Source organism: Bombus vancouverensis, chromosome 4 (genome assembly GCF_051014615.1).
Source record: "Bombus vancouverensis nearcticus chromosome 4, iyBomVanc1_principal, whole genome shotgun sequence".
In the NCBI taxonomy this organism is placed as follows: domain Eukaryota; kingdom Metazoa; phylum Arthropoda; class Insecta; order Hymenoptera; family Apidae; genus Bombus; species Bombus vancouverensis.
In genome coordinates, this window is record NC_134914.1 from 4,873,754 (window position 1) to 4,888,073 (window position 14,320).

A 14,320-nucleotide genomic window follows, 5' to 3' on the forward strand; every position below is an offset into this window, starting at 1 on the left:
TCTATTAATGCCGGTTTCAAGGCGTTCTCTCTCTCTCTCTCACTCTCTCTCTCTCTCACTCTCTCTCATGTGTTGACATTCGAATGCATTTCGCATAGTGGCTACGTATGACTCTGCTTCGACGCATCTCTGTAACTATATTCCACCGTCCGGCGATCATACCACGCTTCATTGAGATTGCACAATCTGCTGGCGCCTCCCGTTAACAAAATATCGGGTTGATGAGAATGCACTTATATTTCGTAGGCTACTGATCTGCCCTAATGAAAAACTATTCGTTGATTGACTAAATTAAGAGGATTAAAGGAATTTTTATCGAAGATCTCATTTCAAGGATTGGGGAAGGAATTACATTTGATTATCCAACAGAACACATTAACAATTGCATGTTTTATATAGAAAGAATTATGTTCATACAATGAACTTTTGATCTATACATGCATATACATCACACATATTTTAAGAGCCTCTAAGAATAGATTTTGTGCGATTTTATCGACTGCAACGTTTTGAACATACAAAGATAAAGTAGAGATCTGACGAATTTTCTTAATATACGTATATTGATAAAAAAAGTGTAGTGATACCTACTATAATGACACCTGATAAAGGCAGTGAAAAGAGCGTGAAAGGAAATCGATAGAGGGCGGGCAGGTTCAAATGATTGTCGTGACATTCGGGACCTGTCGGCAGAGTTTTTATTTCGCGTATTCCGCGATCGAGGCAATTGAAGGGTCGAAATGTCAGAAATTCGACGGGAATCTACGAATGTTTGTAATGTCAGTTACAAGTGACGCATTAGCGCTTCCCGCGGCGCGTTCTTCACGCGAAACGATGCCAACAGGATAAATTATGCCTCGAAAAGAGAACACGTAAGTGTCTATTAGCCAGCTTCTAACCTCGACCACTTTTATTACCAAGATTACTCCCCTTCTCTTTGCGTCTTTTTCTCTGGAACAAGAACGAACAAACGTAAAAAATAAATTAAAAAATAAAAAGTAAAAAAACTAATGGTCCGCTCGTTAACGTGGACATCTTCTCAGCAAAGCGAAAACATGGGAGCGAGACAGAAGAAAACGTATGAACGCTTACTTCAAAACTCTGGCAGACCTTTTGCCCCCGCATCAGGAGGGTCGCAAACGCAACAAGGTCGACATCCTGATTCACGCATCGAAGTATATCAAAGACCTCCATAGCCGTACAGAGGAGTTGTTTTCTGCTCATGCTTCTGAAGCGCATAGTAAGCAAATTTTTTGACGATAACTGTAACTTGTTTGTGGTTGAGATTATCTTTTTTCATATTTTTATCATATATTTTTGATGATAGAGGAGGAATTGGCTCGTCTGAAAAAACTTGTAACTCAGCTTTTCTCTCGTACTCAACTATTATCTACTCTTCTACGAGATGCTGGTATCTCTGTGCCAGCAGAACCAGCCCTTGAAAAGATATCTCCCCTGAAATGGTCGAATAAAATTAATGTAGAGGATGCAGAAAAGTATTTCAGCAAAACGGAAGAAGTTACGAATAATAAAGGTAATATTTGTAAATGAGAAATAATTTTTTTGGGTTTAGGTGTTTGTAAAATATATTTGATTTCAGTGAAGAATTCTGAATGCAAAAGGGAGAAGTCTGCAGAACTCAAAGTGCCTTCTAAGAGAAAATCAGTTACTTCTTCTCATTCGTCTAGTAAAAAATCAATCGAAAATAGCGATATTTCTAAGGATGTGAATAGTTGTTCCTTAGAGAATCAAGAGAATCAAGTAAATTCTGCAAACAGCAATGATGATAATTCAGAGGCTACAAGTAATGCATCAGATACAAGATCCAAAGAACCAGAATGTTGTCAAACGAACACAAGTAAACATTTCTACTTAACTCTAGTTTTACAACTTGTTTCAGATAATGAAAGTATGTACTTCTTACTATTTTGTTAATTAGGTTGTGACATAGCAGTCAATTGTCCAGTAAATAGCAAAACTAATGATGGTAGGTATAGAAAATATAATTACACATCAAAGTTTCTCTTACCAATTTATCATATATAATTATAAAATACTGTTTTAGCATTGCAAAAAGTAGAATCTCAAAAAAAGGTAAAAAGGAAATCGAAGAAAAAGGAGGAGAAAAAATCATTGACGCAGTGTATAAATAATTCCGTGACTAGTTTGACCCCAAATACCCTCATATTATCTGGTGGTAAATTAATGCCCTTGGTAACTCCAATGACGTCGAACATAATTGTAAATACTCAGCAACAACCAGCGAATCCCATAATCCTCGGTAACAGTCAGCAAAATCAGATGATTGTGATGCAACCTTTGACAAATCGTGTACAAAACCCGGTTGTTTCCATTTGCAATCAAGCTGTAATTAATACGGTTCAGAAAGTTACGCTCAATACGGTCCCTAGTATTCACACGAAAATGGTAGTGGATTCACAAAATTGGACATCCAATGTGAAGAACATAATCAATGCAACAAAGATAGGTGGCCACAAAGGCATTTTGCCTAAGGGTAAGGAGATTACGGAAACAACGATGACATATAAAGTTCCTATTCCGGCGGTTCATAAGGAAAAAGCAGAAAAATATAAAGAACATGGATCTAAGAAGGAGATGGAAGTTAGACTGAAGGCCAACAAAAGTCACAGTAAGAGTTCTAAAAATCAACAGCCTACAGAAACCGTTGAAGAAAAGAATGAAAAAGAGAAAGTCACAAAAAATATTGAAGACGCAAATTCTGTGCAGAAAACTGTACTTAAACGTTCTGCAAGCACAGAAGCTGGATGTGTGGATGAACCTAGTGATAAAAAACGAAAAACGGATGAAAACCGTGAACACAACTCAGCGAGTACGGTATCTATACCGAAGTCGGATTTTGCTGTCACTTGTAAATCTATTGAAAGTTTGAAACATGTTATAGAAAAGATAGGTGAAGAAACGAATGAAGAACAAGATAAAAGTAATTCCCTGAATGATTCTGAAGAAAATACAGAAACGAACGTAGAATGTTCCGTTTTGTTAAGTACCAGTGGTACTAACCAGGAGGATATTTCTGACTCTTCAAAATCAGCGGAGGTTCTGACAGCGGATAGCATCCATTGTAAGACAAAAGGATGTCGAGATGCATCAGTTTCGCATACAACATCCCCAGTCACTTTCTCGGATGAACACTTAAAATCTTCCAATGAAAATGTTTCAGTTTCACCTGAAACTGATTTTAACATTACCATAAACAGTACACTGGAAAAGTCAAGCAACAATATCAGTTGCTCTGATTCTAAATCAACTTTGACAGAAGTAGCAAAAACGGTTGAAAATCCTGTGGCTAAAAAGATGAAAGATGTTTGTAATCTTGATACAGAATTTGACAACCTCTTACAGGTGGCACCAAAAGAGCCAGAGGTTGTTGAGGGAACGACAACTAATTTAGAAAGTAATAAAATTATTTTAAATCTAGATACAAATACCACAACAACTTTGAAACCAGAAACAAGTACTGCAGTTCAAACTCCAGATATCACAACGCCGTCATCGTCATTGCTTCCGGTTAATATAGTGGAGGACGAATCCAAGATAGCAAAAACATCAAAGGATGAAGTATCAAAATCGTCACTATCATATAACACGGAGAATACTTTTGTACCTATTGGTAATAGAGCCGATGGTCTTCATTCTGATCTTTCAAATGATATATTTGCATCTCTTCAAGTTCCTTCCAGCTCTCACAATCCAGAATCTATATCTCCTACAGCAGCATTTTTAATGGCTTTCCCATTAGTGTCTTCGCTAAATGGTAAAACAGAAGTCTTAGAGGAGGAAATGAAAGAGGATTTCAAATATCATAGTCAAACGCCACCCATGCTTCTACAGATCGGGGCAATGGAACCTAATAGTTTTAAGCTAAAGGCAGCATCACCACCTCATTCCACCGTAGAAAAACGTCTAAAAGAAACATGCGAAGAAAAAAAGACTATAAATCCTCCCGTGAGCGAGACAGTGTCACCAAACATGATGGTGGAATGTACTACAACTGCGAAAGCCTTGCCCAAAGTTATAAACGACGAACCTCTCAGGGAACCTTATAAAATTGTTGTAGAAAAGTCTACAACTTCTAGTTCTTTCTCCAATGCGACTATGTATTCTATTTCAAATGCTTCAGGTACTACTTCAGTTATCAATACTTCAGAAACGGGAGAAAATTGTCAGAACCAACTCACAACAAATTTGAGAAATGCAATCACAAATACTACTAATGAAAATGTTGCTGTTTCTCAGATTAATACAGTCTCTATTTCAAATAAATCAGATCCAACTAATTGTCCTGTACAGGCATCAACCTGTGACACTAATGTTCGATATAGCACTTCTCAGGATTTTTTATCGAGTTACTCGACGATCGTTGAGAACAATTTGACCACTTTGCAACAGAATGCAAATTCTTGTACCAGTTCGGCAATTCAAGAAACGAATGCATCTGGTTTGACTCAAAATGTCGTTCCAGATGTGTCGCAGGCACCACCTCTAGTTTCACATTTGACTAATACTAACACAACAACAAATACTTCGTCCCTGCCTTTACAAACATTGCAAATGGAATATACTTCTCATATGAAGGATAAAGAATCTCACAGTTCCCGTGTTGCTTACGGAGTTCATGGCAAGGATCCTCTAGTAGATTCTAACATAGTTACCAATAATCGTTTGAACTATACTGGCCATATAGACAGAGTTCTTCCCACTCCTTCTCAGAATATCCAGCAAGAGTATTCAATGCGATCTAAAGAAGCGACTCTACCAATTCTCCCTTCACAACCCATGCAGACTGTCTATGAATCACAACCTAAAGATAGTCACGTTCTAACTACTCAACAAAATGTTCATCAGAATTACACTTCAGTTCATGAGAAAGATCATATTATTCAGAACTCTCACAATGATTACACCATTGATCAGAATAAAAATCTGCCTCGAAAGGATTCGTATTCGACAGGGAGTAGTAACGCAACCACGTCGAACAGGAATCCGAGTTACCCTTCGAAAGATTCGATATCAAACTCATCCGAGGATCATTTCCAACGCAGTTATACGAAGATAAACAAGGAGTCTGATTCTTCGGGCACCAATGTCGTGAATCAGGATCAAAAATTGAACGATGTTTTGAGATCAAAAGCTCAGGAACCACAAGGTCATAGACGTGATACTAATTATAATTCTTCAAAAAAGATGGATGTCGATCCGTTTGCTCAAACATTTTCCTATGGAGTGAAAGAATCTATGAGCACCCAGGCCGAGCAGAGTGTTTTGAATCAGAACACCGACAATATATATCAAAGTAAAAGGGACGAGACTCAAAATTATTCTACTTATTCTAACAAAGATACAAAGAAGATCAACACTAGTTCTTCTAATAATATAAGCAACAAACCTCTCATTCAGAATACTCCTGTTACACGTTACTCGCAACAACCGACGTCGTTCGTGGCTACGTCCAACTATGAGCAGAGTACGGTTACTGAAAATCATGCAAAGTCAACAACCACCGTTGCTCATAATTCCTCCAATTTCAGCATTTTGTCTTGGACGACTTTTTCTCCTGTAGGCGGAGGGAATAATAATAATCTGGTACAATTTGAGCAGGGACCAAGTCAAACTGATAATACCGAGGCAAAAACGATATGTGAGAATTATAGTTATGTTCCCCTCCATAAAGAAAATCCAAATTTCTCCAACGTGTTGACGAACGATGTTTTTTCTGTGAATTCTACTATGGCTAATATGGACAAATCAAGAATGAAATCGGGAATGGAAACACAAAAACAGTCCTTTGTGGATCCTTCTAAAACCAGGAATATTCAGACCAATGTTCCACCATCTAGTAAGCAAAATCGTATGCAGAATCAAACTTCTTCCAACAACAATGATTACAACAAATTTAGCACGGAAAACAAAAACAAGTCTAAGTATGGAATGGAATCAGAGTATATTCAAAACGAATATTCCGGTATGGAGCAACAATCACAACAGCAACAGCCACATGGACCAAAGAATCATCAATCTATGGCAGCGAAGCAGGACAAGACAATCTATCCAATGTCTAACTATGACTCTCAAGTAAACTTTGATTTGTCCGAAGTTAGCGCGCAAATGAAGTACCCTGTTGAGACTTATACAAGTTCGAATTTCAAATATCCTGACAAATCTCAGCAGCAAAGTCAAAATAAATATCAACCTTTGGTCCAAGGACAGGTCCCATCTCTTCAACATGACAGCGGTACTTACAATAACGATGGGAAACATGGACAGCAACAAAGTACAACAAAGTCGAAAGGAAACCAGCAACAACACGCAATTAGAGCGCCTGTAAATTGGATGATGACCCCAGAGATTAAACATAATGCCAATATTGCCGATATTATTTTACCACCTATTGGAAAGGAGCTAGAATTTTGTCAGAACAATCTGTTTGCTCAAACACCATCCTACAATCAAGGAACAGCGAATCAATTTTATAACAATTACGATGTCGCAGCTCATAGTTTTTCTAATTTACCGGTCTTGCAGAGCGAGCCAAAAAGAACCTCAGAAGTGTTCTATTCCGAGGAACAACCATTCCCCTGGTCTCCCACGAAAACAAGCATTCATGTTGAACAAGCTCAACCAGTCAAGGGTATAGATCAGCATATCGTACCCTCCAGTCTTCCAACGTTGGTCGGTGATCTAGATTTAGGTACCAATATACCCGAGAAGCAGAATTTCTTATTTGGGCAAGTACCTTCGAGAGTACCTTCTGATCAGAGTAAAGATTCCATCAAGGATAAAGAAGGAAATGTTGTGGGACGTGATTTTCATACTGTGTTGAATAATCAGACGGTCCAGCATCCAACAGCTGGATCCTCTTTCCTTTCAGTGAGTCAATTGGTGGAACACGAGAAAGCTGAAAAATCTCATCAGCAACACCATCAACAGCACCATCACCACCATCACCACCATCATCATCATGCTCATCAGCATCAACAACAACAACAACAACAACAGGCGAGGAAGCATCAAAGGAAAAGCAATACTAGTCCTAGAGGAAACAGTAAAAGGCAGTTGGATATCCGCAAACAAGGATCAGGTAATGATCAACTACATCAAAGACACGAGGAGCAAAAATCGTCCGGGCACACCTTTCCTGAACAAGGATACCAACAGCAACAGCAGCAACAACAGCAAAAGTATCAACAGAATAACGTTCATTGGAGGAACAGGAATTGTAAGAGCAATTACACAGCCGAGGCACTGATAGGGACTAATAGTAGCGTACATGACACAAACCAAGACAAACATGCTTCGATTAAGTTCTCCACAAATTATTCGCAGAACAAGTTTCAAACAAGCCTGCCCACTGCGGATGCAGTCATGCCCCTTAATTATTTCTCAAATGCGGATGATGGAAGTGGTTATGGGCAAATGGTGAACCAGAACTTTAATTCGTATACATACTCTTCTAACGCTAATATTTATCCCACTTCGAATTTTATAACCAGTATATCAAACACACCTACCAGTTACATGATGCCATTGCACGATAACACTGACTATATGGAAACAAATGCCTTCTTGTTGTCAAATGTGACTGTTACCTCAACTACCACCTCTTCATCCTCGTCTACCGTGACAACCTCGACTTCAAACGTGAATACGAACGTAAAGAACCATCAACACTATGGAAAGCAGCAAAATTGTGATAAAAGGCCATATCCTACGAACGCAAAGAAAGCAAAAAGAAAAGCTCTCGATGGAACCATGCAAAACTTAGAGTTTCCTTTGTCTGGTATCAATTCACCCCTAGAGGATTATCATCACTCTACTACATTTTTACCGCCGCCACCGCCGCCACACGCTAGCCCTCTTTATCAGAATCACACACAGACAAATGTATATACCAAAGCGGTAAATGGTCTACCACCGCCACCACCTGTGGCTGGTCCTCAGGGTGTACCTGCAGTAGCAACAGCTGGGTTTCCAATGAATCCAAACATGCCAAGAGGAGGCATCGTTGCCGGCAATCATATGACTATGAGCCATCATCCTTCTGGCACGAGTTTAACCAACTTCAATTTAAGTACCATTTTCCCAGAGATGAATGACAAAGTATGTGGACCTTTTGTTCACTCTAATCCTTTGTTCTCAAATTGTCCATAAAATGATGCCCTATCGATAATATTAAACTCGCAATCAAGGGAGGGTACCCTTTAAAATGATTGAAGGTGAGAAATAAAAAGATGAGTACAAAGGATTAGAATTGATGTTTTACCGCTTAGATAACGGCACATTGGATAACTGTTTAGCTTATTTGTTAGATCACTGGATATAAACCACCAAACGGTATACCACCTGGCTTGTCGCAGCCGCCAAATCAGTCTGCAACTTATGCACAGAGGACTAATTATACAACGAATCCTCTCTGCCATTTACCACAGGTTTGTTTAATAACCAAAGAATTTAGTATTCCCTGTGAGCTAAAATTAAACAGGAGCGTTGTCTTCAGGTGTCGGAAGAAAGTCAATTTGGTAATAGCGTTCCTCCTCCTCCTCCTCCACCTCCTCCTGGAGTGATTCATTACAAGAATGTATGATAATGTAAGTATGAATGTAATGTAGTGTATCATACTTACATTATCATTACGACAATGTATGGATGATGATGTAAGTATGAGAAATTACACATTAATCATTCTATTATTGTATATATGTAAATAATCGTGTAATTGATTAAATTAAAAGAGGTTGATATATATTTGCGATATGTTTGATTTTGTATTACATTATAAGGTTAGTGATGAATGATATTAAAAATGAGTTTACAAATAACTTGTACCAACGCAAATTTTGCATCTTATTGTATATTTTGTTACAATTTGAAAACGTTGTCAAGTTTATTTCACATTAGTTCGTTAAAAGAGGATTTCATCGAATTTTATATAAAAATTGACACACTGTTGGTAAATATATATTATTTATTACTACAATCTTGTGATTTATCTCAATTATAAAGGAATAATATAGGAAACCAGTATCACAGCGTATATTCCTAGCTAAACCACTTTCACGCTGCATTATCTAATGTCTTTGGTAGGCGGCTTCAGCGGAATCTTTCCAAAAATAAATTTCTCCGCCATGTACATGTTCTTCTCGTCGTCTGTTAGTTGATTGTCTAACGAATAAATATTGTCGTCAATAACGATTGCCGTCAGCGTTACTCCGAATGTCGATTTTCCAAACGGTCCGTCCGTAGACGTAGCAGTACTAGAAGTTTGATTTTGTGCAAAAGTACCAAATGGAGAAGTAATTTGTTGTTGCTGGGGTGTAAACGAATTTGTGGTTGTAGCTGTAGATGTAACGCCCGTAGGACTAAACGGTGAGCTCGTTATATCGCTAAATATCGTCGATGTGAAAGGAGAAGTGGTGGTACTAGGTGTACCAAAAGTAACTCCGGTATTTGTAGTACCAAACGGTGTGCTAGAGGAAGTAGCTGTAGTAGCAAAAGTTTTACCCGCAGTTTCCGTAGCCATCCCAAACGTAGGCTTCGAGAAGGCTGCCGTACTGGTGGTTTCAAATTGCGAGGCTGCGGTAGCGAAAGGACTCGTAGTCGTTGAAGGTGTTGCGCTAAATGGCGAAGCACTGGAAGTGGCCATAGAGGGTGTGGTACCCTGAGCATTTCCAAATAGATTTACGGAAGATGTAGAAGTGGTAACGCCAAAAGCGGTTGTAGGCTGTGCCGAACTGAAGGCAGGTGTTGTGGTACTGGACCCGCCGAAAATACTACCAGAATTTCCAAATGCCGGTTTCTCGCCAAATATCGAACTGGGATTGTTTCCAAAAGTTGAAGCACCAAATACTGGTGCTCCCCCAAATGCAGGTGTTTCAGACTGCGAGAATATGCCTGAACTGAAGGTTCCGGTGGACGGAGTCGATCCGAAGATAGAGTTAGTTGTCTGTAAATTTGAAGAGCCGCCAAACGGATTAGCAGTAGAAGTTTTAGCTCCGGCAAATACAGAAGCGTTAGATTGAGAAGAAGTTCCACTGAATAAAGAGGGAGAAGATGTTGCTCCGCTATTGAATACTGATATGGGCGCCTGGGACGTTTCATGCCTGGCGAAAACATTGTTCACTGGATTGCTGGTTCCAAATATGCTAGGCTGCCCGAAAACGGGTTGGGAAGCTCCACCGCCAAAAATCGAGCCAGACGATCCAAAAGTCTGCGTGTTTTGTCCTGCATTAAATGTAGAAGTGTTTGTAATCCCACCAAATACAGTATTAGTGCTGGTACCACCACCAAACACTCCTAAATTACTGCCAAAAGTTGGTGTACTACCAAATACAGAATTTGAAGTTGTAGGTGTTCTCCCAAAGATTGATGTATTGCTGGTAGGCGGGAAACCACCGCTGAATGGATTGCTCTGAGTTCCAAATGTCTTGTTTCCAAATACATTGGAGGATGGAGTACTGCTTGGAAGTCCAAGTTGAGGAGTTGCAAAAGCAAAACTAGAGGATTTCCCAGATGTATTATCATTCCTGGCATTCTTGTGTCCTGTACCTAGAATCTCTTTCTAGAAGATAAAAATACTTTAAATTACATTTATAACGACCAATATCAACTTTTTATGATACGTACAAGCTTAGTTAGTGTTTCGCGGGTAGGATTCTTGAAAGCTTCTCTTTTTGCCTTCATATCTGTACACAGTTGTTGGAAATGTAATTTCTGAAAGAAATATAAAAACATAGATATATTGAAAGAATTCATAACTTTATAACAAACAGAAATTATTATGTATACTAACTGCCTGATCTACCATCCCATTATTTTGAGCTTGGTACATCTCCCATCGAACTTCTTCCGGAGACAAATCTTCCATGCCAGGAATACACGGTTTGTCCTTAAATGGTGCAAAACATGATAGTAACCATTGTCTTCCTCTTTCTGCATTGAGCATTTCTTTTGCAACCAACACCCTTGATTTACGATAAAAATTAAATTAATTCCATACTTTGGCATTCTTTGTTGAATAATTTTATAATACTTACGCAATATATTCATCCTCATTGTAGGAGTCAACTTTGTTATTACCTCCTATAGAACGAACGATGTTTAAAATGTTTAAACATCAAAGAGAGAAAAATATAATTTTCTGTACTATATAAACTTTATATCTTACCAAAAGTATTTATATGTTCGAATTGACAATATTGTCCAAATCGACAATTTCCTTGTCGATAGTATTTACAAACAACCATCTTGCGTGTGATTCAATCCATTTAATCTTATTGTGTATTTCTTGTCATATCGATAATTCTATTCACTTATGCACGCACACAAATCTAATGTAGGTCCTGTGATCTACACTAGAGGACGTGATTATTTCGATTCAACCTGCGAACTTAGATTCTGATTTTATAAAACCTAGCTTTCTACATGATACAGGTTTATCAATCTTCGGAGACAAATATTCAAATGTAAAACGTTAATTTCTATAATTCTGGTTTATTTTTTATAATTTAAAGTATTTATCTTTTAAATATAGTAACTTTTATAGTGGACCACGTGGTTGATCAGTTACAATTAGTTCTGGTTACAATCAGTTAGAGCTTTGCAATATCCTAAACTTTTATGATATTGATATCCTAACAGAAGAGTAATATACATTACATCTGTAATAAAAAGTTAGAAATATTTGAAAGAGCAATTTAAGCGAATGATAATTTTGCTTGATTAATGATAAGAATATCGTTTGATTCTTCATATTGAATAGAATTTAGCAATAGCAGGTAATAGTCATCAGTTAGCGCATCTAATTACGCATATTATAGGAATGCAGACGTATGTGCAAAAGTATCACGATGATTCATCGTACATTTAATTAAATTTGTTGATACGATCTGCATTTGTTTCAGTAAGAATTCGTAAATTTAAAATACATAAGAAAATATAAAAATGCAGTCATTCTGTCGTTAGAGCGTACATTAGAAAGAGAATTAACACATCTCCAATTGAAAGAAACAGAATTTTGAAATTTGGATTTGTAGAAATGTGAACTAAATAAAATTGCTAGGAAATCATAGACATCTAGCGGCAGCAGATGAAACTATTAGCGATAGGAGGATGCCCCTCCCTAAGGAGATGGCCCCCCCAGCGTATCTCACCGCCTGCCACCATTGTTACGTCCGGATTTTAGATTTCGGTATCTGTGATGAGACAATTTCATAGTTTTATAAGAATGTATTTGTAATTTACAAGTGATAGCATTTATTGTTTTCTAAAGTCTACGTTGGAGGTGTCGTTATTAGCTGCGGTATAGCCGTAGTCGGATAATGGTAAGAGCTATTTCTTAATGTCCGAGAAATAGGTTATATAGTAACTTGTGCCTATCGAAATGATAAAATTCTTTATCAGTCAAGCCGGATGCCTTCGTATCTAATTTCTGTTTACTGTTTGATATATTTTTTCTCGACCGTTACTAACTTAAATAACAAATATAATTTTATATTGAGCAACGACATAAACTTAAATTTCGTGTATGTGTTGGCTATGACTTTTGAATTTTTTAATAACTTTACAAATTACTTACCGTTGATACGTTTGTTACAGTCAGGAACGCTAAAACCTTACCTGGCAGCAGTGAGGAGAACACTTACTGCTGCTATGTGTTTAGAGAACTTCTCCTCTCAAATAGTTGAGAAACATAATAAACCTGAAGTTGAAGTGCGAGCTAGTAAAGAACTTCTTCTGACACCTATATTAATAAGCAGAAATGACAAGGAGAAAGTATTGATCGAATCAAGTATAAACAGTATGAGAATAAGCATTGCTGTAAAACAGGCTGATGATCTAGAAAAGCTACTATGTCATAACTTCACAAGATTTATGACAATGAGGGCAGAACACTTTATTATCCTCAGGAGAAAGCCAATAGAGGTAAATATTATTATATATGTCAAACATTAATAACACAAGAAACAAATAATCAATGTTTGTAATATTTATTATTCTATAGGGTTATGATATTAGTTTTTTAATTACAAACATCCATGTAGAGCAAATGTACAAACACAAGATCGTAGACTTTGTGATTTATTTCATGGAAGAAATTGACAGAGAGATCAGTGAGATGAAATTGTCAATGAATGCAAGAGCTCGCATTTGTGCAGAAGAATTTCTAAAAAGGGTCAGTATCTATGGATATAATAGGTGGAAAGATATGTATGAGAATTGTCAAAATATTGCTTTTGATTTCAGTTTTAATTTTACGGACACGACGTGTTAGCAACATAGCAATAATCACAAACGCCAGGTCACTAAAAGTAATAGTGCCCATAAATCAATCTGGTTAATACATAGCCAGAGGATATTTTAACGGATTAATATCTTAAATTGACTCCAAACGCTCCTTAATCCAGACACGCCAATCCCTACTATCGTCCGTTCTCGAAAACAAATTCATTTGAATATGAATATACATTTATCGACTAATCACTGTCATCTCCAGCTCTGTGTGTAACGAATAACAAGTCTGATGTACATGTAAGTACCTTAACGGTATTAAATTCTGCACGCGCAGTCCGCGAACGATAACTCCGAGCATACTTGCGATCGTGCGTTTCTTTCTCCCAAAAAGAGGGAAGTTGAAACACTTAATGGTGGTGTATGAGTAAAGCGTGCAATTCTTTTTTGCATTTATAAAATTCTATTTATCTTACGAAACACTGTATCCATATGATTTAATACTAATGTAAATACAAATAAACGAGAAGAATCGTAAGGCCGTAAATCGTCCCGTACCTCCAGCATCCAGAAGATTAAGCCCTCCTAGTGTATAATGTTATTTAAATAATAGTAATAATAATATATGTATTATTATGTAGTAATGTAATTGTAAAAAAGAAATATTATTTAGTAATAAGTTTGTATTTATGAAATTCTAAGAGTATAGTATCGATTTTCAGTTTTGGTATTTTAAGTGCTAACACATATAAGTTTGATTTTCGGAAATAGTATCAGATATTAGATTACTTATTTGCTATTCATCGCTGATTATTTCGCATCAACTGTGTTGACCTATAGGTTTTATATTTCTAAGTTTACATATAGACAATATAGACAATATTTAATATTTATGTTATTAATCACATTTTACGTCAAAGATATTTATTAGTTAAATTGGTTTTTGAGGTTTTTGATACTTCTAAAGACGAATTTGTTAAGCTAAACTATATAACAATTTAAGTCTCTTTAATTTCAAAACTTATCGCCAGAAGATTGTACCGTTTTCCGAAAA

At 37.1% G+C, this 14,320-nt stretch overlaps 3 protein-coding genes across 6 annotated transcripts; 2 read left to right on the forward strand and 1 right to left on the reverse strand.

Annotated features, from left to right (window-relative positions):
- The first annotated feature begins 486 nt into the window (after positions 1–486).
- Positions 487–8,858, forward strand: LOC117160897 (uncharacterized). Of its 3 annotated transcripts, XM_033341967.2 has the most exons (8): positions 490–872; positions 1,044–1,240; positions 1,328–1,534; positions 1,601–1,858; positions 1,940–1,987; positions 2,066–8,139; positions 8,349–8,468; positions 8,537–8,858. In XM_033341967.2, the coding sequence occupies exons 1-8, from the start codon at positions 853–855 to the stop codon at positions 8,621–8,623; spliced, it is 7,011 nt and encodes a 2,336-aa protein (XP_033197858.1). In that variant the 5' UTR covers positions 490–852; the 3' UTR covers positions 8,624–8,858. The 3 variants fall into 3 exon arrangements, 2 of the variants coding, with proteins under 2 accessions (XP_033197857.1, XP_033197858.1); XR_013058148.1 differs by lacking the exon at positions 8,537–8,858 and having other exon boundaries at positions 487–872; positions 2,066–8,255; positions 8,349–8,470; XM_033341966.2 differs by having other exon boundaries at positions 488–872; positions 8,349–8,858.
- A 126-nt stretch (positions 8,859–8,984) lies between these two features.
- LOC117160899 (uncharacterized) lies at positions 8,985–11,446 on the reverse strand. Of its 2 annotated transcripts, XM_033341979.2 has the most exons (6): positions 11,204–11,440; positions 11,073–11,118; positions 10,829–11,000; positions 10,663–10,749; positions 10,363–10,597; positions 8,985–10,260 (listed from the first exon to the last, which is right to left on the reverse strand). In XM_033341979.2, exons 1-6 carry the CDS (start codon positions 11,280–11,282, stop codon positions 9,104–9,106), a joined length of 1,776 nt encoding a protein of 591 aa, XP_033197870.1. In that variant the 5' UTR covers positions 11,283–11,440; the 3' UTR covers positions 8,985–9,103. The 2 variants fall into 2 exon arrangements, with proteins under 2 accessions (XP_033197870.1, XP_033197868.1); XM_033341977.2 differs by having other exon boundaries at positions 8,985–10,597; positions 11,204–11,446.
- A 721-nt stretch (positions 11,447–12,167) lies between these two features.
- Positions 12,168–13,804, forward strand: Arpc4 (Actin-related protein 2/3 complex, subunit 4). Its single transcript, XM_033341982.2, has 4 exons — positions 12,168–12,359; positions 12,634–12,960; positions 13,040–13,210; positions 13,282–13,804. Exons 1-4 carry the CDS (start codon positions 12,357–12,359, stop codon positions 13,285–13,287), a joined length of 507 nt encoding a protein of 168 aa, XP_033197873.1. The 5' UTR covers positions 12,168–12,356; the 3' UTR covers positions 13,288–13,804.
- The last annotated feature ends 516 nt before the right edge of the window (positions 13,805–14,320 follow it).